This window comes from Lissotriton vulgaris, chromosome 6 (genome assembly GCF_964263255.1).
Source record: "Lissotriton vulgaris chromosome 6, aLisVul1.2, whole genome shotgun sequence".
Taxonomy (NCBI): domain Eukaryota; kingdom Metazoa; phylum Chordata; class Amphibia; order Caudata; family Salamandridae; genus Lissotriton; species Lissotriton vulgaris.
Window position 1 is genome coordinate 1,746,872,726 of NC_141694.1, and position 26,151 is coordinate 1,746,898,876.

General features: G+C 42.8%; 1 protein-coding gene across 3 annotated transcripts in view; it reads left to right on the forward strand.

Moving 5' to 3' along the window:
* Positions 1-26,151, forward strand: part of GALNT14 (polypeptide N-acetylgalactosaminyltransferase 14) — a 1,224,485-nt gene that overhangs the window by 757,817 nt on the left and 440,517 nt on the right. For all 3 annotated transcript variants that reach the window (XM_086927980.1, XM_086927979.1, XM_086927981.1), the window contains exon 4: positions 9,437-9,504. In XM_086927980.1, the coding sequence (XP_086784106.1) occupies positions 9,437-9,504 (68 nt within the window). The remainder of the gene's footprint in view (positions 1-9,436; positions 9,505-26,151) is intronic.

Here is a 26,151-nt window from a genome sequence, read left to right on the forward strand (position 1 = left end):
TTGTATCCAGAGGTGGAGTTACCAACAGGTTGGCTATCATTGCTATCAAGAGGTATAGAAATGATATTGCATCCGTGTCTTTCAATTGTTTAAAGACACTGGAAAACTGCAAGTTGTTCCATCTGTTCCTGTTGTCCATCTCTAACAATTTTCTTTGTAGGAAGCAGTGGTTTTGCTCCCATTTGAGTGTCATTGCCCGCTTTCGCTCTGGCTGTATGAGTCTGTCTTCTGTTTGCTGCCTATGATTGTTAAAGGAGGCAAAATCAGAGCAGATGGATAAAATAGCTGTGGAGGTTTTTGTAGTGTTATCTTCAATTAAAGAGATAGACAAACTCAGGGTGTCCCTTGCGGGGTCTAGAGTGTGTGCTCCTTGTTCTGTTGGTATCTTGAGGAGACTTCTCCATCACAGCTTCTGTGAACAACAATTGTCGGGTTGCTTTGAACGTAGCAGTGGTCTCTTGGCAAGTATAAAAAAACTGGGGTGCCCATTTTTCAGTTGGTCCATTCATCAGGGATCACCCAGGATCGGTGGTAGGCATGTATTAGCAATGGAGTATCAGTCTTCCTGATAGGGCCTGCTCTCTGTGTACACCTAACCAGGATCCTCGCATGGGACCAAGTCTTTATGTCGCTACTCGGTGATGGGCCTAGCATTCTGCTGCATGGCCATGTAGGAGGTGTGCATATATCTAGGTGCTAATGAGGCTGGTTGTGCATAGTGTGTTTAGGTACCCTTGTAGTGGGATGGGTCAAGACTCGTTGATGGGTAGAGCGGGTGTACCAAGGACGGTATGTGGTCACCCAAGCCCTCAAGGAAGCACCAGTCTCAGAGAATTGGACTGTGAGTAGTGCAATCAGGGCCCAGAGGTGCACAGTAAAGAATTTGGGTGCTGGCGGTAAAGTTAACAGTGCTACTCACAATATCCTATTGAAGTAGAACCAATTGAGGTAAATGGCCACCACCAGACCTCTTTCCATGTCCATGTGTTGAGAAACTTCTCAGCAGGGTAGGGTTCTACGTCTCAGTCACAATGAGCCCCCATTGGTATCTCTGGGCTCCAAAGATTTGCACCACACAATTCGTATTCCGTAGTGCACCTGCTCAACCGAGGGAGTATGCCGGGGTTAGCCGGCATTCGGATCAGTACTGTGGGTGCCCATGGCCGCACAACTTGTTGCCCTCAGGCAGCCTCCTCTCTCTGCATTATCGCTTTTTGCGGGAGCCGTACTACTCCCATTTCTCCCTGCCAGCTCCTGTGCATATTTTCCACAGTTTAAGAGTTCCTTCATTGGTTCTGGCACAGTGTATGGGCCGGGCCTGTGAGTTGCATTATAGCTCTAAATGAATGCCACCATATTCTCGGGTGCATAACTCAGCCCACCCTACTCTCTTGTTCCAAGCTATTATCAGCTTGACCTGTATCCAAGTTTGTAATTCGGATGTTGTCTACTTTATCAAATGCATTTGAATATTCGACAAAGCAGACGAAAACCCTATTACTACTATTTGCTATGGTACACATAACTAATATATTTAAGATCATGATGATGTCAAAACTTAGCCCGAAAACCAGGTTGTGAAAAGCTTATTATTCCTTTATCCTGAACCCAGTGAGTTTGTCAAATAGGAATTTAGATACAATTTGCCTTCAGGATATAATAATGCTCCTGAACAATCGTTTTTGGTTCTGACATCAAAGCACATTAATGGAGGTTTCCCATCATAGAGCTTTCCAGTGGTGTTGGGATAGTTCCATAATTGTAGACGTTGGTAAAAAGTAAACTCAAGGTGTAGCTTCACATTGTTGGATTATCCTTTAATATAGCAATTCTTTGTGAGTTGTGATAGGGATAAGTGTGTCTTACTCCTGGATTAAAATGTGCTTACTCATGAAAAAAACATTGTGAACCAGGACCTCTTAAATATGTAAATTCATGAGTACATCAACCCTACATTTGGAGTAATAAACAACTAATCACAGAAAAAGGTTTGTGTATCAGGCCCAATAAGGGAGTCTCATCAGAAAGACGTCTGAGGAGATAGCTGAATTATGATGTTGCCCCATCCCCGACCCCCAGCGATGACACCCAACAGACCCTACTCACCTGGACCCCACTCATGAACAAAGACACCCTAAAGACCATGAAGAGCATCCACTCCAGAGCACCTTCTGACCCGTGCCTGTCGCACATCTTCCACAGGGCTGCCGCAGTTACGTTGAACCATCAACTGCTCCATCGAGACAACCACATTCCCCGACAGCTGGAAGCACGCCTAAGTGAACCCCCTCCTGAAGAAACCTTCCACAGACCCGACAGACTTTAAGAATTTCAGGCTCATCTCACTGCTTCCTTCCACAGCCAAAGTCATTAAAAAGGTCATCAACACTCAGCTAGCACACTTCATCGAAGCCAACAAAATCATAGGCACCTCTAAACCTGGATTTCGCTGCAACCACAGCACCGGGACCGCCGACCTCGACGCCACAGATGACATCTGCACCTTCCTCGACCAAGGTTAAACTGCAGCCCTCATCCTCCTGGACCTATCAGCAGCCTTTGACATGGTCTCCCACTGCACACTAGCCACCAGACTCCACAAGGCCGACATCCAAAGAAAAGCCCTAGACTGGCTAAGCTCATTCCACACTGGCAGAACGCAGACAATAGGACTCCCTCCCTTCTTCTCAGAACTGACAGAGATCAGGTGCGGAGTACCCCAAGGTTCCTTCCTCAACCCCACCTTCTTCAATGTCTAAATCGCAACCATCATCAGAAACCACAGGCTCACATCATCTCGTACGCAGCTGATACCCAGCTCATTCTCTCCCTTACCAAGGAACCCGACATTACCAGATGCAACTTCCAAGAAGGGATGAAAGCCGTCGCAACCTAGATGAAGAACAGCTGCCTGAAGCTCAAGTTGGAGAAAACAGAAGTCCTCATTCTTGGCTCCACCCCCTCTGCTTCGGATGACACCTGGTAGCCCCCCACCCTTCGGAAATCCACCCATCCCCGACTGACCATGCATGCAACCTCGGCATCATACTGGACTTATCGCTCACTATGAATCACCAGATCAACGCCGTCTCCTCCGCATGCTTCTACACCCTCTTTATACTATGTAAGACATTCAAGTTGCTCCCCCTGACTCCAGGAAAAAGGTCACTCACACACTCGTTACCAGCAGACTTGACTACGAAAATGCCCCCTTTGCCGGAATCAACAAAAAACTCCTCTGCAAACTCCAGACCATACAGATTGCCGCAGCAAAACTAATCTTCAATATCTCATGGCACAACCACATCACCCAAAACCTCCATGACCTCCACTGTCTCCCCATCAAAAGAAGAGTAACTTTCAAACTGCTCACACGCGCCTACAAGGCCCTCAAAAACATCGGACCTCAGTACCTGAACAACCGCCTCTCCTTCCATGCCCCCAAGAGTAACCTCCGCTCAGCCGACCTCCCCCTAGCCACCGTCCCATGCTTCTACAAGACTAGAGTGGGCTGAAGGTCCTCCTATCTCGCAGCCAAGACCTGGACCTTTCTTACCCTTCATCTCCGGTGAAGTCCGACACTGTACCACTTCAGGAAATACCTCAAGACCAGGCTCTTTACTGACCCCTCAGCGCCTTGAGACCCTTACGGGTGAGTAGTGTACTCTACAAAACCTTGATTGATTGATAAGGCATGCGAAGAAGATTATTGAAATCCATGAGGTGTAGCTTGAGCCTATAAGTACGATCATCTCACCCTCTGTAAACCCCTCATTAATTGAAACCATAGGTGCCACAAGGTAAAAGCCAAATATATCTCTGGGCACCACTGCTACCAAGCGGCATCTCCAGCCACTACTACCAAGAGCGATTTGCGCAGTTTAATGCGCAAGCCAGAGGCCTCCCCTTATAGATGGAGGATTTCAAGACATCTAGGGCCTGAGGATTGTGGGTCACCAAGAAAGAGCAGAACCTCGTCCGCTTAAAGAACAATGCGGTCCTCCACTCCACCCTCCCACTTCCACCCCCGAATCTGAGCATCACATCTTAGCAGGGGCTCCAGTGGCTCTATGGCTTGGGCAATAACAGGGGGGGGACAGTGGGCAGCATTGATGTGTACCTCTATGGGTCAGGAACGGCTGAGAGAGGACACCTTTGACCCGAATCGGGCGATAGCGCCGTTATATAGAAAGCCCATCGATCTGCAGAAGGAGGGTCCAAAGCTAGCTAAGTGGAGCATGGCTTCCAAGAACGGCCAAGAAAACATGTTGAAAGCCTTTTGGAAATCAACAAGAAGGATGACCAAGGGTTGGCTCAGGTGGTGTGACTGAGAAAGGGCCAGCTTATCCCTGCGAATGCAATGCCGGGTGCTTCTGCCCGGCATAAAGTCACACTGGTCTGGGTGAATTAAATAAGAAATTGTCCGGCTCAACCTGATGGCCAAGGCCCTAGCTAAGATCTTGATGTCCACATTAGTGAGGGAGATTGGTCGGTATGAGGAGCATCAGTCTGCAGGCATGCCCGCTTTAGGTATTACCACAATGGTGGCATTGCCAAGATCCGGGGGAAAGAGCCATGCCTCAATGCTTCAGTGTAGAGGTCCAACAGGTTTGGTAAAAGGTGGGTGCTATATTGATTAAAGAATTCAATGAGGAACCCATCTGGGTCAGAGGTCTTGCTAGATTGGAGGTCAGCAATAGCCAAGTCTACCTCCTCTGGCATCAGAGGCTGATCAAGCTCTCGGCTCAATGAGACAGAGACAGAGGGCAGAGGGATATCCCAAAGAAGGGGGCCTTGATGTTGCATTGAGGGGCCAGGAGCACCATGTAGAGATCTTGGTAGAATGCCACAAAAGTTTGTGCAATCACATGCAACTCCTTGCAGAGGCTCCCAGAGAATTCTCTAATAGCCGTCCCAAACCTGCTAGAGACGTAACAGGTTGCCAGCCAGTACAACTATTTGTCAGACTTACCCCCGAGTCATACACCCGCTGGGTCGATGCTCTTCATCACTGTTTTACCTCTTCCAGAGGGACCTGCTGCAGTCGACTACCCCCTACTCCCGAGCCCCTAGAGAACCCTCTTTTGAAAGCCGCAATCGTACCCAAGTCGGCTAAGGAGAGGGCAGTTAGAACCCAAAAGGTGCATCTCTTGGATAGACCACATCTGGTCTGTATCCCTTGATATAGCACAAAACTGCTGATCATTTGATACGGTCCAAAAGACCATTCACATTTCAGGGGAGGACTCCAACCATCTGGTGTGGGGGCCGAAAGAGTGATGAAGCAGCACAGGGTAACACGGAAGCTGGGGTAGGTTAGTGTACCACATCATAGAGTCTGGCACCTGGTTCAGGACATTCACAGCAGAGAATCATCGCGAAAAATCAACTCAATTCAAAACTCAAAACAACACTCAATCCCCCCCACCCCATACACCCAACCTCAAGGCATCTGTCTCCCCAAAAATTCTCATAATGCTGCTAAATCGGGGTAAGTCAGGATCCCCAGTCAACCATGGAAATAATCCCTGACAGCAGTATCTAACAATTGAAATAGGAAATAGTAATTTTGACAACCACATGAAGATCCTCCTAATGCCCCTCCACTATCCCAACAGACTAGCACTCATTAGGTATAGTCTCTCAGGCTCACAACGGAACAGGATCAGTTCAATACATTGTGTTTTGGTTGGAGGAGGTATCCAGGTCAATAAGTCAGGCGCACCCCCCGAAGTCTTAAAAAGAGTTGGAGTATTAGAGAGGGTCGCCTCAGGGTCAGCGGTTTCCCATGACCCTCAACACAGGAGGTGGGATCGCCGATTCCTGTCTGCGGTGGCCCAGCTGGTATTTCCGGGACCTGGAATGCCTCCTCTGTGGCGCACAAGCAGGGAGGGGTGGAAGATGTCCCATCTCCCTGGTTCCACCAGGTCAACAAAGCCTGTCAGCAGCAGCGGCCACTGCTCCATCACCCACTCCCAGGCCTTCTCAGGAGTGTCAAAAAGTACATCTTGGAGTCAAAGATTGCCTTGAGATGGACCGGGAAAAGTAGCGTGCACCGGATGTTGAGTACACAGAGCTTCTGTTTGACCTCTTCAAATGAGTGGCAGTGCTGCTGAACCTCTCTGGTATAGGCTGGGAAAATCCGGATTTTGGCATTATGGTATTGCAGATGTTGTTGAGTCCGGTCTTCTTGTAGGATAATGTGGTGGTCCTGATGTTTGCGGGCGACTGGTGGGGTCCCAGATGGAGGCCTCTTAGTAAGGGCAAGCTAAGCCTGCTGCACTACAAAGCAACGAGAAAATCTATCTGCCAGAGCTCATTACCAGGACCACTCCTCCAGGAGGCCATCCATTCCACTATTAGCATTTTTAAACATATTTTTCCCTAAATGCTTGACATTTGTATTATTTCATTGCCGCTGTGTAAGTTGCCTGCCCACACAACATGAGGGAAGGATAGCTGGCTAAGCTGCATGCCCCCTTGAAGGCAGATGAGTCTCATATACACACGTCAGTAGCCTATTTACATTTACATGCATCTTCTAATCTGGCCAAGATAAGTTGGTGCTATCAAATGGAAGAGGAATACTAATATGCTAATTTGCAAAATGTGACTGCCAATACTGGCACAATTGATGGAGTAAATGTTTCATAGAAATGTATGAGAGAAAGACTGGCATAACTTATGATGCTGAAAGCTAAAATAAGTGAACATACGGTTGTGGACACTTTCTCCTCAACAAAATATATTGGCTTAATTGATGATTTGAGAAAATGAGTAATGGTTGACTTACCAGCTCTTATATCTTGTGATAACCCCTCATAGTGTCCATTTTGGGAAAGTGCCTACATGAGATTGCACAATAGCATTATTAGTTTTTTTTTAGCATGGCTTAAAAATTACAGTGCTTGTGGAGCATATTAATTATTATTGCCCGCATAATAATAGACATTTCCATTCACAATTTTCATTATTGGTAAATTAAGTTTGTGTCAATCATACTTATTGCAAATGTATTGCGATGATTATTTACAACACAGTGTTTTACAAAGTCATATTTTACAATGCATTACGCATTGTAATAACTGATTTTATGTAAATTACATATATATTTATATATATATATATATATATATATGTGTGTGTGTGTACATAAACATATAAGTATGTTTTTGTACATATATATTTAATATTATGTAAATAAATATATATATGTGTGTGTGTGTGCAAGTGTATACCTAAAGGAACACAGACGCAAATATGTATTTTTTGTTTTTTGTTGGGAGCCACAAACCCCCTTTATCTAACACCTCCATTCTACATGCGTTTACCCCGGGAGATAGGGGCCCCGGGGCAATTAATGGATCATGGAGGGGGTCGCAAGGCCCCCCTCCCGTTTCAAAAGTTCAGCGGCCCTGGGGGATGGGGTCCAATGGGCCTTTTGAGGCTAGGAGGAGGTAGCTGCGGGCCCCCCTTTCCTTTAGAAATACAGTGGGCCCCACGGAATGGGTTCTCCATGGCCGAATGTGGCCTGGGGAGGGAAGCTGTGCACACCCTTCATCTATAAAAGACTTCAGGTTCCAGGGGATGAGGTCCCCAGCGCTGCACGTTGCTCAGGGAGGAAGGCTGCACACCTCTCTCCCCTCAAAACATAATTTGGCCCCCTGGGCATCGGGTCCCCAGTGCCAAAAATGTCCTGGGGAGCGGGGAGGCCACATACCCCTCCCCGAAGAGATTGGGCCCCCAGGACCGAAATCAGCCTTCATAGGGGTTCATATTTGTCCCCTCACTCCCAAAAATAAACGCAACATACCCTGGGGGTGGTTTAAAGAACAAATGCTGGAGCCCACACTTTTGTTTTTTACTGTGGACCCTCAACAAATTTGTGGCACATTTTAAAGCAAACATTTTAAGCACCAGGCAGGGTGCCTCTAGACCCCTTCACCAGGCATAGGGGGTCAGGATATGCCTAACCATCCCCCTTGTGTCTTTTTTCAAACTTTTTTAGGACTCTGAGTCCTAAGTCGAGTCCTAAGATGGCTACCAGCCTTCCTAGTTGAGATGGTGGCAGCTAATCAGATCGCAGCAGTAGATCTGTTCGATCTGCGGAGGCTCCGTGTCTCTTGATTTTCAAAGTTTTTGAGCATTCATTGCCGTAAAACTACAGAATGAATTTACATCAAATCACAAAAATCACTCTTTCCCGACCAAGAATTTGCTTTCTGCCAAATTGGTGTAAATCTGTTTAGTGGTTTAGCCTGAAGCTGTCTAAAGTTCCTATGGAAAAATGAATAAGGAAAACATGTTTTGGGGCCCCTCTTTTTTCTTGGTTCCCGCTTGAACAATCACCCCGAAACGTTCCATGTCCAAACTAGTCAAAAAGTAGCCCTGAAACAACGCACATATGTCCCTTTAGCTCACCCAGCCCCTGAACTCTAAAAAAAAAGAAAAAAATGACCTGCTGTTACATCTACCCACCTCTGAGCGCATAAAATCCCTTAACTCACTATACTTCTACCCACCCTTGAACCCTTTACCTCCCACTACCTCAATATGCCCCTGAATCTTAAAAAGCCCTTATTCCACTGTACCTCTTCCCAACCCCATAACTGATAAAAACCCACTCCATAACCAATAAAGAACCTTGTTTAAAAATAAATATGAAAAATTACATTGAAAATTTCATTAAAAACAAGCATAGACAGTGCCATTAGGTATGACTTTAAAGGAAGGTTGTACGGTAATGTTAAGCATTACAACTGTAGAATAATATTGGGGTAGGTTAATAAAAGGTCAGCTGACAGTTGTACTGTCAAGCCAGACCTAACAATCCCTGTAGGCTAATGACTGCCCTTCTCCCATCTTTGCTGCTGCCAGAGAAAGACAAACATTGCAAAGTATGTAGTTATTTAAGACCCTTTTTAACCATTACAATGTGTGTGTGCCCCTGAAAGTTCAAGCTCAGCCAGTTGGATAAATAAACAAAATGATCACAGTTGCTAGAGGGCAAATACTTTTTTGTGGTAGCACAACTTCTGCCCAATCAATACATTTACTCTTGGCTCCAAATATATGGGCGAAGGAAGCCAAATCCCCTCTATAGTGGTACTCACATAATGGCCCAGCGAGAGCGGTCATGTCAAGCCAGACCATAAAAACTTACCTGACTTGTACAGTACTGCATTGTAAACAGGTAAAAAAAATGCACTGTAACGTACCATTTTGATAGTTACATTAACTTTTATCGTCTGTGCCGTAGGCTTTATAAGTGCTATTGTGATGGTATTTATGATATTGATTGTAATATTTGTTGTTCGAACTCTATATTTTACAATATACTTAATGTGAATGTGCTGTTCTGTTCTCTTCATGATTCATAGACTTTACAAGTGTGTTTTTGTTTTGGTCACAGTTTTTCTTTTTATTGGTTCCACAGCGTGTTGAATCGAAGCCCTGTCCACCTGATCCATGAAATTATATTGGTAGACGATTTCAGCGACGATCGTAAGTCATTATTTTGGCTTTCAAACTAGTTTATTACTACGTTATAAAAATGTGCTATTAGTATGGAATATTCGCTCTAAAAAAAAGAATGTTCATTATAAAATAGTTGATAATTATTTACTTTATGGTTTGGCCCAGAAATTAGACTAGTTCCCTTGAGACATATACAGGATAAGCTAAAACTTAGCTTTAAAGCAACTAACGATAAAATCATGAACTACTGCAATTCTAAACATAAAGAACACATCAATTTATTAAAGTAACAGAAATAAAAACAGTTTACATTTATACATCATACAATTACTAAGAAACAATTAAAATTTCAACTAATAATACAATCTATTGTGACCTGCACAATGCAACAGACAGACAAAAATGTGTTGTAAAACGTAAAGAATTGTAAAATACAAGTGGTACATTCAATACTACAATTTCATCACGCCCTAGTTTTATGGCCACAAATTTGTATATCAACAGGGGAGGAGAGGACTTGAATTGTACAGGAGTTTGGCGTTGACGCGTTTCGGTGGTTCTGAAGCGAATATGTTCCACCTTTATCAAGACTAAAGTTCGATGTCTGTCTTGTTTCAGGGTCTGTACAATTCCCCTACAATAGATATACATACAATTAATGTTCCATTTTCACAAAAAACGATCACAGTTATCATACTTGGTTGGTACTCCACAATTAGATGATCCTTGATTAGCTACTCATTCCTATTACAGGGAAAGTCTTACAGCTAACATAGTACATTCATTAGCTTCTGTTTTACTGTAATACTATATCTCTGTAATCTCCCATATAGTTTGCTATTGCACGAATAACCAAGTCTAAATTGCTAGGGATTAAACGGATAAGAACACAGTCACTATTCTTGATCACTGCTTGGATACAGTGTTGCCTAGTCCCTGTGAGATTCTTTTGGACTAACTCGGAAACCAACGGGTCCATTTAAGTTCTATATCCCTAATTGGGTATGATGCTGCAAAGATCCTAATCAGGTGCTGTTAGAATGTTACTGATATTTTCATGACTGTAAGAACCCCCTGCTCCTATTTAATGTGGGATTGGAGTGCATATGGGAGACTTTGAGGCCATTGCACCCGTATATTAAAGCGGAAAGGCTCCTAGTACAGCTTGCACTATTGGATAACCCTGATGCCATTGTAATACGGTTAATACAATTTCCATCTTACCGGTGTGTTTCTGTACGATGTCATTAGCTGATGGGTCTGTTCTCTACCACGTTTTTAAGAAGTAAAATAGGATAGATTCCTGTAAATACAGATGGTTATTATTAAAGAGGTCTGCAGGGATAAGAATTGTATGTACTATGTGTGGCAAAAGTACAGTGTATTGAATGGGTCTATACTCCTAGGTTGTATGATACACTGTATTATTACCATAAAAGGGGTTTAAAATCCTCACACTGGTCTAGAAAGGATAAGGGTGTCTCTTTACAGAGATAGATAGAAAACCAAAAAATTATACCTGTATAATCTCTTCAGAATGTTGAATGATGTCACTTAAAAGATTACGACGGTGTACAAATTACAATGGTTCCTGAAGGAGATCAATCAAGTTCCATCTACTTAGAAAAACACACAGAGCCGCTCGGTCAGGGAATTGTTTTGGTGACACTACTAGATTGTGTTTGTAAGCCCTAAATACACGTACCTCTAAAATCGAGTGGAGAATCTTCTCCAAACTGGAAAGAAGAAAGTTTACGTTAGCGAGGTTTTGCTGGAAAATGATGGGCGCTTGACACGTCTTTCGCTGTCAGGTAAAGCTGATTTTTAAGGTGGAGCGCTCTAGCAGTTTCCTCGAGCGGGAATACAATCTCCCCTGGAGAAATTTAAAATAAGACTGTTAAGTCTTTTGAATCTTATAGCGGGGACATGAAGGATTCGCCTATGTGCTAATACTAGGGAATCTGGGCTGTAAAAGTCTTACCTCCTAAAGCGGATCAATCACGCTGCTTCTGGGGGTTCTGGTTCGAAAGATATGAGGCCCGCGAACAACCTTGCTTAAATGTAGGATGTTCTGATATGATTGGTCTGAACCAAATTGTTTGTTGACCAATCATGGCTACTTCTTTCGAGGTTAAGTATTTGCATACTATGCTTGCAGTGCGCTCGATCCTATTGGTTGTTTATTTTTCGAATGGACACTCCCCTCTGAGGTTTAGTGCAGTTTCCACTAAGGTCCTCATGTAATGTTAGCATACTATGCTTGCAGTGCGCTCAATCCTATTGGTTGTTTATTTTTCGAATGGACACTCCCCTCTGAGGTTTAGTGCAGTTTCCACTAAGGTCCTCATGTAATGTTTGCAATGGGTGCCCTCTTTATAACATCTATTCTTAAAAACAAGGCTCTTTGTTGAATAACGGCCCTCGCTATTATTGCTGGTTAAACAACGTATTATCAGTTATATTCTCAAAAAACTCATAGTTATGTGTGCCTCCCTAGCTATTATTGCGGGATGTACGGTGTGCTGTCCTTTGTCTCCTGAAGGACAAACCCACTGATTGTACTGCATTCCTTAAAGGGAAACCTGCTTCATAATCCTAAATATGGGGTGGTTTCATAAGATGAAATCATTGTGGCATACGAGATATGCTTGAGCTCTTTGTCAATTCTATTGAGCGTTATGGTATACTACCCCCAGGTTTGGATACAAATATTAAACTACTATCACGTTTGTGGGTGCTACCCGTCTGTGTAGATCTTTAATTGTCCTTGCTTCAAACGTGACGTCTATGAATTGTCATAATTACGTCCAGCAATAAGTTGAAGTTATATGCTCCCTCTCTTTGTGCTAAATATCTTACTATCCTATTTAGGAATACCAAAAATTACAGGAGAATTGATGTTTAGCTTATAATTCATAATACGGTATGAACGAGATGGTTAATACGGAAATCCCTACACTGTTGGTGTAGCAATTTGATCTAGATTTTGCTGAAAACTCATTTATAGACACTTAGCCCCATCTTCTCTAGTGTTAAGGCCTTTGTCTATGGTATTAAGGTGACAAAAATACCATTGTTCTCTTACTTTTCTGAGTCTATCTGGATCTCACCCTCTTCTATTGGTTCTAATTTTCTCTAGTATGAACCACCTGATGTCGTCACAAGAGTGATTCATCGTTTTAAAGTGGTCCGTGAGGGGCGCGTTGATTTTAGAGGTGCGTATCGCAGACTTATGCTCTAGCATTCTAATACGTAGTTCTCTGCCAGTTTCGCCCACGTAGCCTAGGTTACATGGGCAAGGTAGTAGGTATACTACGTTCTGGCTGCGACAGTTGTTGAACGTAGTTGGTTGAAGTTTCTTACCATTATATTCTACGCTGTTACCCATAATGCAATGGGGGCAGACGGAACAAGTTCCACAGTTATAGTTACCTGTTGCTACATTTCCTGAAAGTGTTAGTTGGTTTTCTTTTGGAGCAGTGTAGGTATGCACAAGACTATTTTTGATAGTCTTATTTCGGCGAAATGAGAATAATGGTTTGTTTAACTGGGTTTCACTGTTCTGGTTCAGGATTTTCCAATTTTTATTCACGATATTCTTAATTTGATTGCTCAAATGAGAATATTGCGTGACAAATACTATCCTGTCTAGTGTAGAGTTTTGGTTCTTAGATTTCCTTTAGGGGTCCAGCAGGCTGTCACGATCATAGAAACGAGCACGTTTAAGTGCATTTTTAATCAGTTTCTTTGGATAACCTCTGTTTTCTAATTTAAGCTTGGTGTTCTCCGCATGTTTGTAGAAATCATTGAGATTGGTACAGTTCCTGCGTAATCTCAGGAACTCCCCGAATGGTACATTATCTTTTTGTGATTTAGGGTGATTGCTAGAGTACAAGAGGAGGGTGTTCTTATCGGTGGGCTTCGTAAAGAGTTCCACTTTCAGAATCCCCTCCTCTTCTTTGATGATAATGTCGAGGAAAGTTACTTGTTCGTTGCTATGGTGGCACGTGAATTTAAGATTTGGGTCCCCCAAGTTTAGCCACTCGAGAAAATTCGAGAGGGTCTCACTGGCACCGCTCCAGATGAAGATGATATCATCTATGTAGCGGTGCCAGCAAGTAATATTCTCGAAGTATGGGGACACCTCATTATATATATGCTTATCCTCAAAGTTGCTCACATATAAACATGCCAGACTGGGGGCATAAGTGGCCCCCATGCTGGTCCCCTTAACTTGCAGGTAGAGGTCATCCTTGAAGAGAAAGACATTTTTCTTCAATATTAGATAGATGCATGACATAATAAAATGGTCGTTTCCTCCCTTTAAATCTTCATTTTCTAAGATGGAAGCTATTACTTCTATGGTGTCATTCTGGGGTATATTGGTGTAGAGGGCTTCTATGTCTAAGGCGACCAAAAATTGGGTCGCCTTATTGAACCCTCTACCCTCAAACGTTGTAATTGCATGTGTGGTGTCTTTTAAATAAGATCTCTGCTTCTTAAAAATAGGTTGAAGAAAGAAGTGCACGTAGCGGCTTAGGGGCTCCAACATGGAGCCAATTCCGCTAATAATAGGTCTCATGGGTGGGTTATCTAATTGTTTATGAATTTTGGGGAGACCGTACATCACTGGGATGACTGGGTGATTGTTCAAGAGGAATTTGTATTCATTGTCACTGATGTGACCTTCCCCTCTCCCTTTGTTCAACAATTCAATATCTTCTAGTTTTAGCGTACTGAGTTCTGTAAATCTAGCTTTTTTGTAGTGTTCCTCCACGCTGAGAAGATCTCTGATGTTCTTTTCATAATGTGATGTGTTGAAGACAACCACTTCACCCCCTTTATCGGCCGGCTTTATAGTAAGCTCATTGCATTTCTGTAAGTTTGCGAGAGCTATTCTTTGCTCTTGTGTTAAATTGTTGTTGAATTTGTTCTTAGCCTTTTTATTATATAGTGCTTTGATCTCCATTTCTACAATGTGTTCGAATATTTCTACCTTCTTGTCAAGTTGATTGAGGCTAGGAAAAAAGGTTGATTTGGGTTTGAATCCTGTAGTGCGCTCTGGGGGGGTGTAGTCTATATTCTCAAAAAATTTATTAAGTCTAATCTTTCTAAAAAAGTTTTTTAAATCACTTTCTAAGTTAAAGAGTGGGTAGAGGTTAGTAGGTGCAAAGCTAAACCCCTTTTGTAGGACTTCCTCTTCTATATTTGTTAGTACCCTACTGGAGAGATTGATTATGGGAAGTTCGTTTATCTCCAATATTGCTTGCTTCTTGTGGCAATATACTCTTTTGTGTTGCTCTGAGGTGGATGGTTGCGGAGAGGGTCTTGTCGATTGAAACCCCTGAAATTCTTCTGGCCCCGAAATGGGCGTCTCCCTAAAAAAGGCTCCCTTTCAAAATTACGGCCAGATCTATTCTCCTGAGCTCTCTCAGGTTCATCCTCACTCCCTGATCCTGATGTTTCTGAGAATGTAATCCTTCTGTTTTCTTCTCCTCTTGAGTATATGGGTCTTTGTTGGTAGGGTCTATCACCTCGGGGTTCATTTTTAGTTAAGAAGGAGTCCTTGTTGGTATAGGGATAAACTACTTCTTCTGAGTACTTCTCTACGTCCTTTTTAAATTTTCTGAGTTTTTTGTTGGTTAGATACTCTCTGTATCCGTCCACATCATGATTTATTTCCTCTAATTTCTTTTTGGCATCTTCAAGTGCTGGTGACTGTAGCACTTGTGCTTCCATTTTATCTATTTCTTTTCTCTCTATATCTATGATTTCCTGTGCTGTCTCTATAATTAGTATAAGCCAGTCTCGGCTACATCGATTGGCTATCATCGTCCAGGTCTCTATGAACTTAGGATGTTCCACAAAGAGGCCTGGCTCATTCCGCACTTGTAGGCCAATCGGGATGACTCCTTCTTTTAGGTAGTCAATAAGAAATTCTGCGTGAAGTTCTGTTCTGATTAGTTTCTTTTTTGAATTAAGAATCTTCACTAGCTGTTCGTGGCTGCTATTATTAAGGGTTTTTGTACTACCACCCTTGGGATTGAGGTTCATGAGTCTATTATATTGATCCTCTGAAAACCCAAAAGTTTTGAGTTTATCCATGTTCTACAGTGGTTGTAAACAGCCAACTCACTATTGCTCTGGAAACCAGAGTGAGCGAGACTAACGTCTCTCCAACCAAATGGTTGTGCAAATATATTGTAAGAAGAGAGAGGAACCCCTTGAGTTAGTCAAGGGAAGTGGGGTGTTGGACCCAGAAATTAGACTAGTTCCCTTGAGACATATACAGGATAAGCTAAAACTTAGCTTTAAAGCAACTAACGATAAAATCATGAACTACTGCAATTCTAAACATAAAGAACACATCAATTTATTAAAGTAACAGAAATAAAAACAGTTTACATTTATACATCATACAATTGCTAAGAAACAATTAAAATTTCAACTAATAATACAATCTATTGTGACCTGCACAATGCAACAGACAGACAAAAATGTGTTGTAAAACGTAAAGAATTGTAAAATACAAGTGGTACATTCAATACTACAATTTCATCACTCCCTAGTTTTATGGCCACAAATTTGTATATCAACAGGGGAGGAGAGGACTTGAATTGTACAGGAGTTTGGCGTCGACGCGTTTCGGTGGTTCTGAAGCGAATATGTTCCACCTTTATCAAGACTAAAGTTCGATGTCTGTCTTGTTTCAGGGTCTGTACAATTCCCCTAGAATAGATATACATACAATTAATCTTCCATTTTCACAAAAAACGATCACAGTTATCATACTTGGTTGGTACTCCACAATTAGATGATCCTTGATTAGCTACTCATTCCTATTACAGGGAAAGTCTTACAGCTAACATAGTACATTCATTAGCTTCTATTTTACTGTAATACTATATCTCTGTAATCTCCCACATAGTTTGCTATTGCACGAATAACCAAGTCTAAATTGCTAGGGATTAAACGGATAAGAACACAGTTACTATTCTTGATCACTGCTTGGATACAGTGTTGCCTAGTCCCTGTGAGATTCTTTTGGACTAACTCGGAAACCAACGGGTCCATTTTAGTTCTATATCCCTAATTGGGTATGATGCTGCAAAGATCCTAATCAGGTGCTGTTAGAATGTTACTGATATTTTCATGACTGTAAGAACCCCCTGTTCCTATTTAATGTGGGATTGGAGTGCATATGGGAGACTTTGAGGCCATTGCACCCGTATATAAAAGCGGAAAGGCTCCTAGTACAGCTTGCACTATTGGATAACCCTGATGCCATTGTAATACGGTTAATACAATTTCCATCTTACCGGTGTGTTTCTGTGCGATGTGATTAGCTGATGGGTCTGTTCTCTACCACATTTTTAAGAAGTAAAATAGGATAGATTCCTGTAAATACAGATGGTTATTATTAAAGATTTCTGCAGGGATAAGAATTGTATGTACTATGTGTGGCACAAGTATAGTGTATTGAATGGGTCTATACTCCTAGGTTGTATGATACACTGTATTATTACCATAAAAGGGGTTTAAAATGCTCACACTGGTCTAGAAAGGATAAGGGTGTCTCTTTACAGAGATAGATAGAAAACCAAAAAATGATACCTGTATAATCTCTTCTGAATGTTGAATGTCACTTAAAAGATTACGACGGTGTACAAATTACAATGGTTCCTGAAGGAGATCAATCAAGTTCCATCTACTTAGAAAAACACACAGAGCCGCTCGGTCAGGGAATTGTTTTGGTGACACTACTGGATTGTGTTTGTAAGCCCTAAATACACGTACCTCTAAAATCGAGTGGAGAATCTTCTCCAAACTGGAAAGAAGAAAGTTTACGTTAGCGAGGTTTTGCTGGAAAATGATGGGCGCTTGACACGTCTTTCGCTGTCAGGTAAAGCTGATTTTTAAGGTGGAGCGCTCTAGCAGTTTCCTCGAGCGGGAATACAATCTCCCCTGGAGAAATTTAAAGTAAGACTGTTAAGTCTTTTGAATCTTATAGCGGGGACATGAAGGATTCGCCTATGTGCTAATACTAGGGAATCTGGGCTGTAAAAGTCTTACCTCCTAAAGCAGATCAATCACGCTGCTTCTGGGGGTTCTGGTTCGAATGATATGAGGCCTGCGAACAACCTTGCTTAAATGTAGGATGTTCTGATATGATTGGTCTGAACCAAATTGTTTGTTGACCAATCATGGCTACTTCTTTCGAGGTTAAGTATTTGCATACTATGCTTGCAGTGCGCTCGATCCTATTGGTTGTTTATTTTTTGAATGGACACTCCCCTCTGAGGTTTAGTGCAGTTTCCACTAAGGTCCTCATCTAATGTTTGCATACTATGCTTGCAGTGCGCTCAATCCTATTGGTTGTTTATTTTTCGAATGGACACTCCCCTCTGAGGTGTAGTGCAGTTTCCACTAAGTTCCTCATGTAATGTTTGCAATGGGTGCCCTCTTTATAACATCTATTCTTAAAAACAAGGCTCTTTGTTGAATAACGGCCCTCGCTATTATTGCTGGTTAAACAGCGTATTATCAGTTATATTCTCAAAATACTCATAGGTATGTGTGCCTCCCTAGCTATTATTGCGTGATGTACGGTGTGCTGTCCTTTGTCTCCTTAAGGACAAACCCACTGATTGTACTGCATTCCTTAAAGGGAAACCTGCTTCTTTATGGTTTGGCTCCTAATATTATTTTTAGGCTGAAACAGCAATCTCGGTCAGTGCGAAAAAAAGAAACATTCTGCTTCCGCTCTGCACGTTTGCGCATGCGCATGGGAGGGTGGGGGGGGGCAGTCACTCGTAAACATTGCAATGGTGGTGTGGTTGTATGATGTTACAACACGATCTTTTAGATCGCGGTACATCACAACGCAAGTTTTACAACGCAAGTCATTACCACGACTTGCGCTGTAGGGTGCTGGACTTAGGAATAGATTTATCATTCCAACACCAGCCTACGTACAGTAGGGAAGGTGTTGGAATAGTAAATCTACTATTCCTTAGTCTAGAGCGCCCTCCAGCGCACGTCGTGGTAATGACTTGCGTTGTAAAAGATGCGTGGTAATGGCAGAGGGGTGTTTTGACCGCGTTGTCATGGATGTTTCCCGGTGGGGTCCAAAGTGCATCACTTTTTTTATTATTAACTCTACATGTGATTGGTGAATTACAATGTGATTTAAACTGGATGCACGACCGCTTTTGCACCTGTGCTCAGGAGTAGAATGAGGTCAAGACAGGAACCCCGGCCATGTGGCTACTTCAGAAAGAAACCTTGGTACATAGGAAGTGCTGTAGAATATGACTACGCATAATTACTCTTGGGGGATATATTGTTTCTGTTCTACCAGATGTTTTTGAGTCGGGGTGTTTATATTAGCATATTCTTTCCATACAAAGAGAAATTAAAATACTGCAAAACTTGTTACAAAATTACTGATACTGACTGAAACCAAACAGGAACAAAATAGAATGAATACACAACGCTTGGGAAAAAATAGAATGAACAGATAGCATCATATAAAGTCAATGTTTGCCAAGAATAGACTGATACCAAGGGCATACCTTGCATCGGTTACACAGCTATTACACGTGTGAGGCAGGCACACTGCACTGAAGGCAGCTGGGGCCGTGTAAAATTGTAAATTGATACTTGTATAGCGCACTACTCACCGCAACGGTCTCAAGGCACTTGTATGAATACCGCAGTGGGACTGATCCTGGCTTTCCCCGTGAGGCGTCTACTCCTGGGCACCCCCAAGGTGGAAGCCAGGCATCCTTAGTGTTGTGGGGGCCATTGCGGAGATTAAGCAAGCTATTGCCCAGAGCTGCAGAGTGGGACTCCATGATTGGAATAGGCACCGAGGCGAGAATTATCAGGTCCGTGGAATTTTGAGCCCAAGACCCGCCGAGGTGGGGAGTCAAACTCTGGTCCCGGGCTAGACCTCTGCATCAGGGTCTGCCATTCTAATCATTGAGCCACACTTCTCCACATGTAGAGATTTATGGGCCATGTAGTCCAGTTTGAATTGAATGTGGAATCTCAGTCAAAGACAGGATATGACCCTCTGAATACTTGAGTTAAAATGCCTGAATGTGCAAGGGATGGATGTCAAAAAATCATGTGTCTGCATTCTGCAGCCAGTTGGACCTCTGCAGACCACTGATCCAGGCAGATACCTTACACAAAAGGGTTGATTTATAGCTGAACGTTTTGAAAAAGACACTGGGAAGCTCAACTATGAAGCCCCTGCTGTTAAAATGTAACTGAGCATATGCCTTGAGAATACATGTTTAAATTCTAACTTCATCCAATATCAGATCTGCTCATCTGTGCCAACGTGACATAAAGAGTTCATTCGTTTTACCATTCACAACACCCCCACAGTCATCTCTTGACTTACACAGTCATCAGCTCAGCTTTGTCAGGTCTGCTGAAACCACGTGGTCAGGTCACAATTACCAGTAAATCTCACAATCCCACAAGATTATGTTCCATAGCTATGTATATTGCTGTGGTTGACACTTGTCTAGGTTTCTCTGCTCCTTATCTTTCTCCTTCTAAAGCCAAACTTAATTGGCCTCTCCTGGGAGAAAGACAAACACACCACTTGTAGCGACTCCTGCCTTCTCCCCCTCAAGCTTAAGAGCCCAGCAAATCAGTGAGAGCCTTTCAGTTGAGGGGAGTGGGTTGGCGGGGGGGGGGGGGGGGGGGGGGGGGGCGGAGTGTGCACTGATTTTTTCTTCTGTTTGCTCCGATGTTTTTAAAACAGAAGGTAGGACGCCCTCTTTTTGCAATGGTCTTTTCACAGAGGGTGCTGACACCTAATACAATGACAGCCAGGCAACCCTTTGTCTGACCAAGCCTTTGTGTAGGGCAAAGAGCATTTGACAGATGGATGTTAATCAGGAGGGAAGTTGAACCCAAGAAGTCTTCTTTTCTAGAGAGGCTTCAGATCTGTAAAGGTGCAACACCTGTGAGGAGGGAGATTAGAATAGATGTGAAAAAAGTAAAACACAGGCCGAAACAGTGAATAGACTCACGTACTGAAACTGGTGTCCCTAAAAGCATGACTGTGACAACATTATATGAAGTCTCTTATGAGGATTAGAATATAAAAATGCATGTTGACTCTTGATTTTTAATTTCAATATCTATTTACACTTCATGTATGTGACCACCCTATCTTTTTCTGAGCCAAAGTTAGAAAAAATAGGCTTTTGGTGCTGCACAAGTTTAAATTGTGTAGCCGTTTTTTTACATGGCACCCTTGCCAGAGTTGTCCTTTTAGATTTTTGTGAGTAGAGATTACCTGTTATAGATTTGAATAGTATGCCCGCCAGCCTTACTTTTACTAATCACAATGATCACTGGCTTCATTTTACTAATCACAATGACCACTGGCTTCCTTACAGGTAAATGTGGAATCTTAATTGTAATTGTCCAGTTTGTAACAGATGGCCTTTTGGTCATTTGTCTAGTAGTAAAGAAAAACCTGTGAATAGATGTCACAAATCCTCATCACTTATTGAGTTGAATGTTTCTGTAATGATGGTTGATGCACCAATTAAAATAGCTACCACCTCATCGCTGGCATTTTGTGTTTTTACGATTAATTCATCCATCCCCACACAAGCACCAACCCACACACACTTATTCCCCTCCCGCTTTTATTCACTCTCTACTTTACCTGCACTTTTTCCTTATTTCTTTATTCCTTCTATCAACACATTATCAATCCCTCCTTCCTCCATCCCCCCCTTCTTTCTTTCCCCCATCCCTGAAGCCCCTCTTGAAGTAATGACCCATTTCCACCACTAAAGGTTTATGTATTAAAGGTTTTTTTTCTGTGTGAATGGGAAAATGTATTGGTACATGAAGGACTAAATCCTTTGTTTACACAAATACATCAATTGCATTACAGGGCTCCCAAGGCCTGTTCCCCTGGGTTGTATCTTATCTAAATCAACCATATATTGAACTTAATACCATGACGAACTAGCAACATGCATAGAAAGATGTGAAACACATTAAAGCATGAGGTGGGTAGATAGAGCCAGCCTAATCTGAGAATAGAAATAGAGGATGACATTACCATTTAGTGGGATGATGTAACTCTCCTGTCTTCTTGAAGATGATACCTTTAATTGAAAATAGGCCCCAACATGATTCATAAATGTAGCATGATAACCATGAGCATACATTGATTGATAATGATATGGGTGGCCATCAAAAGTATATTTCTTCATGTATGATATTGAGGCCTGGTAAGAATATTTTTGTCAAGAGTGACGAGTTACATACATTAAAATCAAGAAGACACAGATGTGGAAATAATAGCAAGTTTAGAAGGAAAGGTTCATCGAGAGAAGGATATGTTAGCATTGAGTTTATTGAAGCCCAAAGAAGGAAGGACTGCGTAGGGTCAGGGGGTTTTCTTGAATTGCTCATGGTATGTGTGGGGAGAATTGCTTCTCTTTTTCCCTGGCACGGTGGAGTTTGGTTAATCACATGGGCACTGTCCATATTAGTTTCAATGAAGCTTACTCAATGACTATTTGGACTAGTTTTCCCTCAACCATGTCAATGCCACAGATTGCATTCCAATAATTTGAGAAGGAGGATACTTCAGGCTGTTCCCAGGAGGCTGTGATCTTTCTTAGGACTCCAGCTGTCAGTGTGTCTAATAGTTTTGTTTTGTCAGGAGATGGAGGTGTCTTAGTTTTGCTGGACTATTCCTGAAAGGTTAAAGTGCAGTATGGCATTCCATCTGAAATTATGTCAGTGGTGATTTTCTTCGAATATTCACATACTTTGAAACAAAGCATGAGCAGATCAGCATTCTCTGTCTGACAGCCCCAGCACTAAATAAGTTATTTTTGTATAGTTCACTGGGAGACCGTTTAATTATATGTAGAATGAAGTATATTTATTGAACAATGGGGCCTATTTTAGATATATTGCTCACTTGTACCCAGATAGCTTCTTCAGTAAGCGAGGGTAGGAGCACGCTTCCACTCCCTGGTGAGTATAGTACAGAATTTCGCGTTTGCAACAAAGTTCATCATAATGTTTACCAAAGCCGGTGCCATAATTGCAGTATCTCTAGACATAGGTGTTTCTGGATTATTCCATCATCAGTAGAGAATTGTTCTGGGATTGCTGGACATGCTGCCACAAACTTCCTCGGGTCAATACCACTTCGAACATACAGGAGCTCCGAAGCTCGAAAGCTTAGTAATGGGGGGTATTGGTGCTGGGATGTGAGGCAGTGTGCTCCTATCCCCCTTACTTCCCATAACTTCTTTTGAGCAGATTTTTTAGAGATAAACCCAGACTCCAAGAACATCGGTAGGAATTGGAAGATGTATGGGGCATATTATCAAGGGGGTTTATCTCCGCTTTTTTGGCTTTAAAAGCCAAGAAAGCGGAGATAAAATTATCTCCCTATTACCAAGCTGTCGCTAACACCAGTTAGTGACAGCTAATAGGAGATAGCGACCATCTTGGGCCCCGCTTTGCATGTCAGTGATATTTATCACTAATGACATGCAAAGTGGGCGTGCCAAGATGTTAGCGACTGGAAACAGTCCCTAACATCGCTATCTCCTATTACCAACTTTTGGAGATATTCGCGCTAAGCGTGAATATCTCCAAAAGCTAACACCTGCCCTGAGCAGTTCTTATCCATGTTATCCAATGGGAGGTGGATAACATGGCTAAGAGCATTTGCTCGATAATGCATGAATATCGCTGACTTTTCAGCGATATTCATGCATTGCGGCGATTTTTATCGCATTTGCGATAAACCTTGGTAATACCAAGGTTTATCTGCGATAAAAATCGGCGATGTGCGGCGATGCTTTTTGTCTCTAAACAAGTTAGAGACAAAAATTATCGCTAGTTGTTGGTAATATGCCCCTATGTTTCTGTTTATGATGTATTTGTAGATACTTGAAGTATTAACATTTGCCCTTAATTACTGATTGGATGCACTCTTCTCTAATACTGCCTCCTTCTTTCAACATTTTCCTTTCATGGCCTGTTAGAGAGCAGCCCCAAAAGAAGGACATTTTTTATGACATCTAGACATAGTAAAAATATCATGAATAAATTAGCAGCTCAGCTGTACTGATCTACAACATGGAGCCCGTTTTTAGGTTATCCAAATCAATTTAGAAAGGAATGGTTGTTGTAGTACTTAAAAGGATGATAAAAAGACCTCAAGATTCCAGTCAAGATATAAATCAGCTCCTGACAACCAGATAGGAAAAAATGGACAAATAGTGCTCTCTTTCCATAAAAGGATAAGTTTTGTTCATCCTCAGAGGTCCTAAGGAGAAGGCCAACAAAGCACAGAGGGGAGCAATGTTAAACAGAGTACCACAATTTGGGTAATAGTAATATTTGATATTTAAACTTCCTAGAGATGATGGTGCGTAATGGTGTATAACACAATGTATTCTTATTGAAATTATCATATATGCAGACCATGGTTTGTAGTATTTTTACAATGGTTATTCTTAAAATTTTAGTCAAACCCATTGATTATATCTAGCTCCACCCTGCACTCATTTTCAAAAGCAATTGGAATGATGTATCTATCTATCTATCTATCTATCTATCTATCTATCTATCTATCTATCTATCTATCTATCTATCTATCTGTCTGTCTGTCTGTCTGTCTGTCTGTCTGTCTGTCTGTCTGTCTGTCTGTCTGTCTGTCTATATGTCTGTCTGTCTATCTTATCTATCCATCCATCCATAGTGGCAGTTGGCACTATGTATTTATAGTTAGTACAGGGTTTGCTAATAACTTTGGCGCTGTTTGACAAACCTTAACAAAACTTTCCTTAAAAAAAAGGTCAGCCACCTCAGATACTTACTGAGCTGTAAAGTGGTGGCAGAGAAAAATAGCTGGTCCCAAAATGCATTTTCCCCCTTCAATTTGCCATAGGAAATTTTGAACAGCACAACAGCCAAAACAGCTGAATGGAATTGGTGGAAAGCTAGATCCAAAAAGCATAATTTTTGTGATTTAGTGTGGTCACATTCAATAGTTTTTTTAGAAATATGGTCTAAATTGTATATATATTTCATGTCACTGCAGTATCGTGGCACTGGCAAATCTACAAAGCTGCTTGGCAGCTATTTTAGGACTCAGTGCCTCAGTGTAATAGGAAGAAAATTGAAAAAACATACGGGTGGCAAGGTAGTTATACACTGGCCCTCTAGCCATTAGGGCAATTTTTTTTTTAAACCACAGGGATGGCCAGGACCTGGGAGGGGGGTCTTTGCATTTTATATTACTTTTGAAATTTTGGGGAAGAGAAGTGCATGGGGCCCTCTCCCTGGAATTAAAACTGCCTCGGGGAGCCCCATCTACCTGGGGGCTGCCACATTATGAAAGGGTTTCCCGGGACCCCAAAGCATCTATAAAAAAACATCTGGGGAGGGGACATGCATGGGGTCCCTCAGGGCCGGACTTGGAACCGAAATCAGCCCTGGCAAACTACTCGGCCGGCCCCCTGGTGGGGAGGGTGAGGACAGGGGGGTTGGCCTATCCGTTTGCTGTGGCCGGTTTTGGACAATTTTGTTACTGGGGGCAGATATTGCAGGCCCCAGTAACAAAAACGGCTCCCCAGGGGCCCAAACCCGACAGCTACCCTGGCGGCCCACTGGGGAAACGCCTGGTGCCCACTACAGCCAGTCCAGCCCTGAGGTCCCTCCCCGAAGTTTTTCTTGCCCCAAGGAACTCCATCTCCCCGTGGGCCACCACATCATTAAATAGATCTCAGTACCCCATTCTCGGAACCCCAAGGCACATAAAAGAGCTGGGATCTGTGACACAGCCCCACATTGTTGGTGCCCTCCCGCGCTGTTTGACTGGGCTCCACACCACAGATTGTTTCCCTGTCCTTGGAGCGGGCAGGGAGTAGGAAGCTACTGGCTCCCCGCTTGACATTAAGGAAGTGCTGGGAGGCCGGGAGCTGGTTCGGCAGTGCAGGAGTAGGCTCCCAAGCTGCCACTGTTAAAAGAAAATGAAGGCGGTGGGCACCCAAAATACAAATAACACTGCGCAGCAGCGCGTGAGGGGACTCCTCATGTTTGAAACAACAAGAGGAACGGGGATAGGACGATATTTAATGGGGTCCATTGTACATGTCCAAGTATAGAGCACACAGAAGGATACAAAGTTCCCCGGGGAGAGTACAACAGTGTGGAGAAGGAGAAGAAATGCAGAGTCAGGGAACTAGAGAGGTTCCCTTGTCGGAACTAGAGAGCCTCACACACCCAGAGCGCCAGGTGTAAAACACCCTGACTGTAGGATGTCCAGCTTCATCATCGGCTCACTGCTCCTTGTCAGACCGGCGCTGCAATGTCTGACGGAATGCCAGGAGGCACTCTTTTGGCGGAGTTCTTTTGTTCCTTGCCGATGGTGTGTGTGAGTGAGAACAAGAAGTGTAGTCGGTGAAAAGTGAGTGAATGTTAAAACAGGGTAAGCAATCCACAATGTATTTTATTGGCGTGGCTGATTCCCTGATTAAAAGGGGTGAGAGGGGAGCTAGAGACTGTAAGGTATGCAGAAAACTAACTCAACCCCCTATTGTGGTCAACATGCTTCTCGCCAACCGGTGATTCGTCAGGACCTTAACAAGGTAC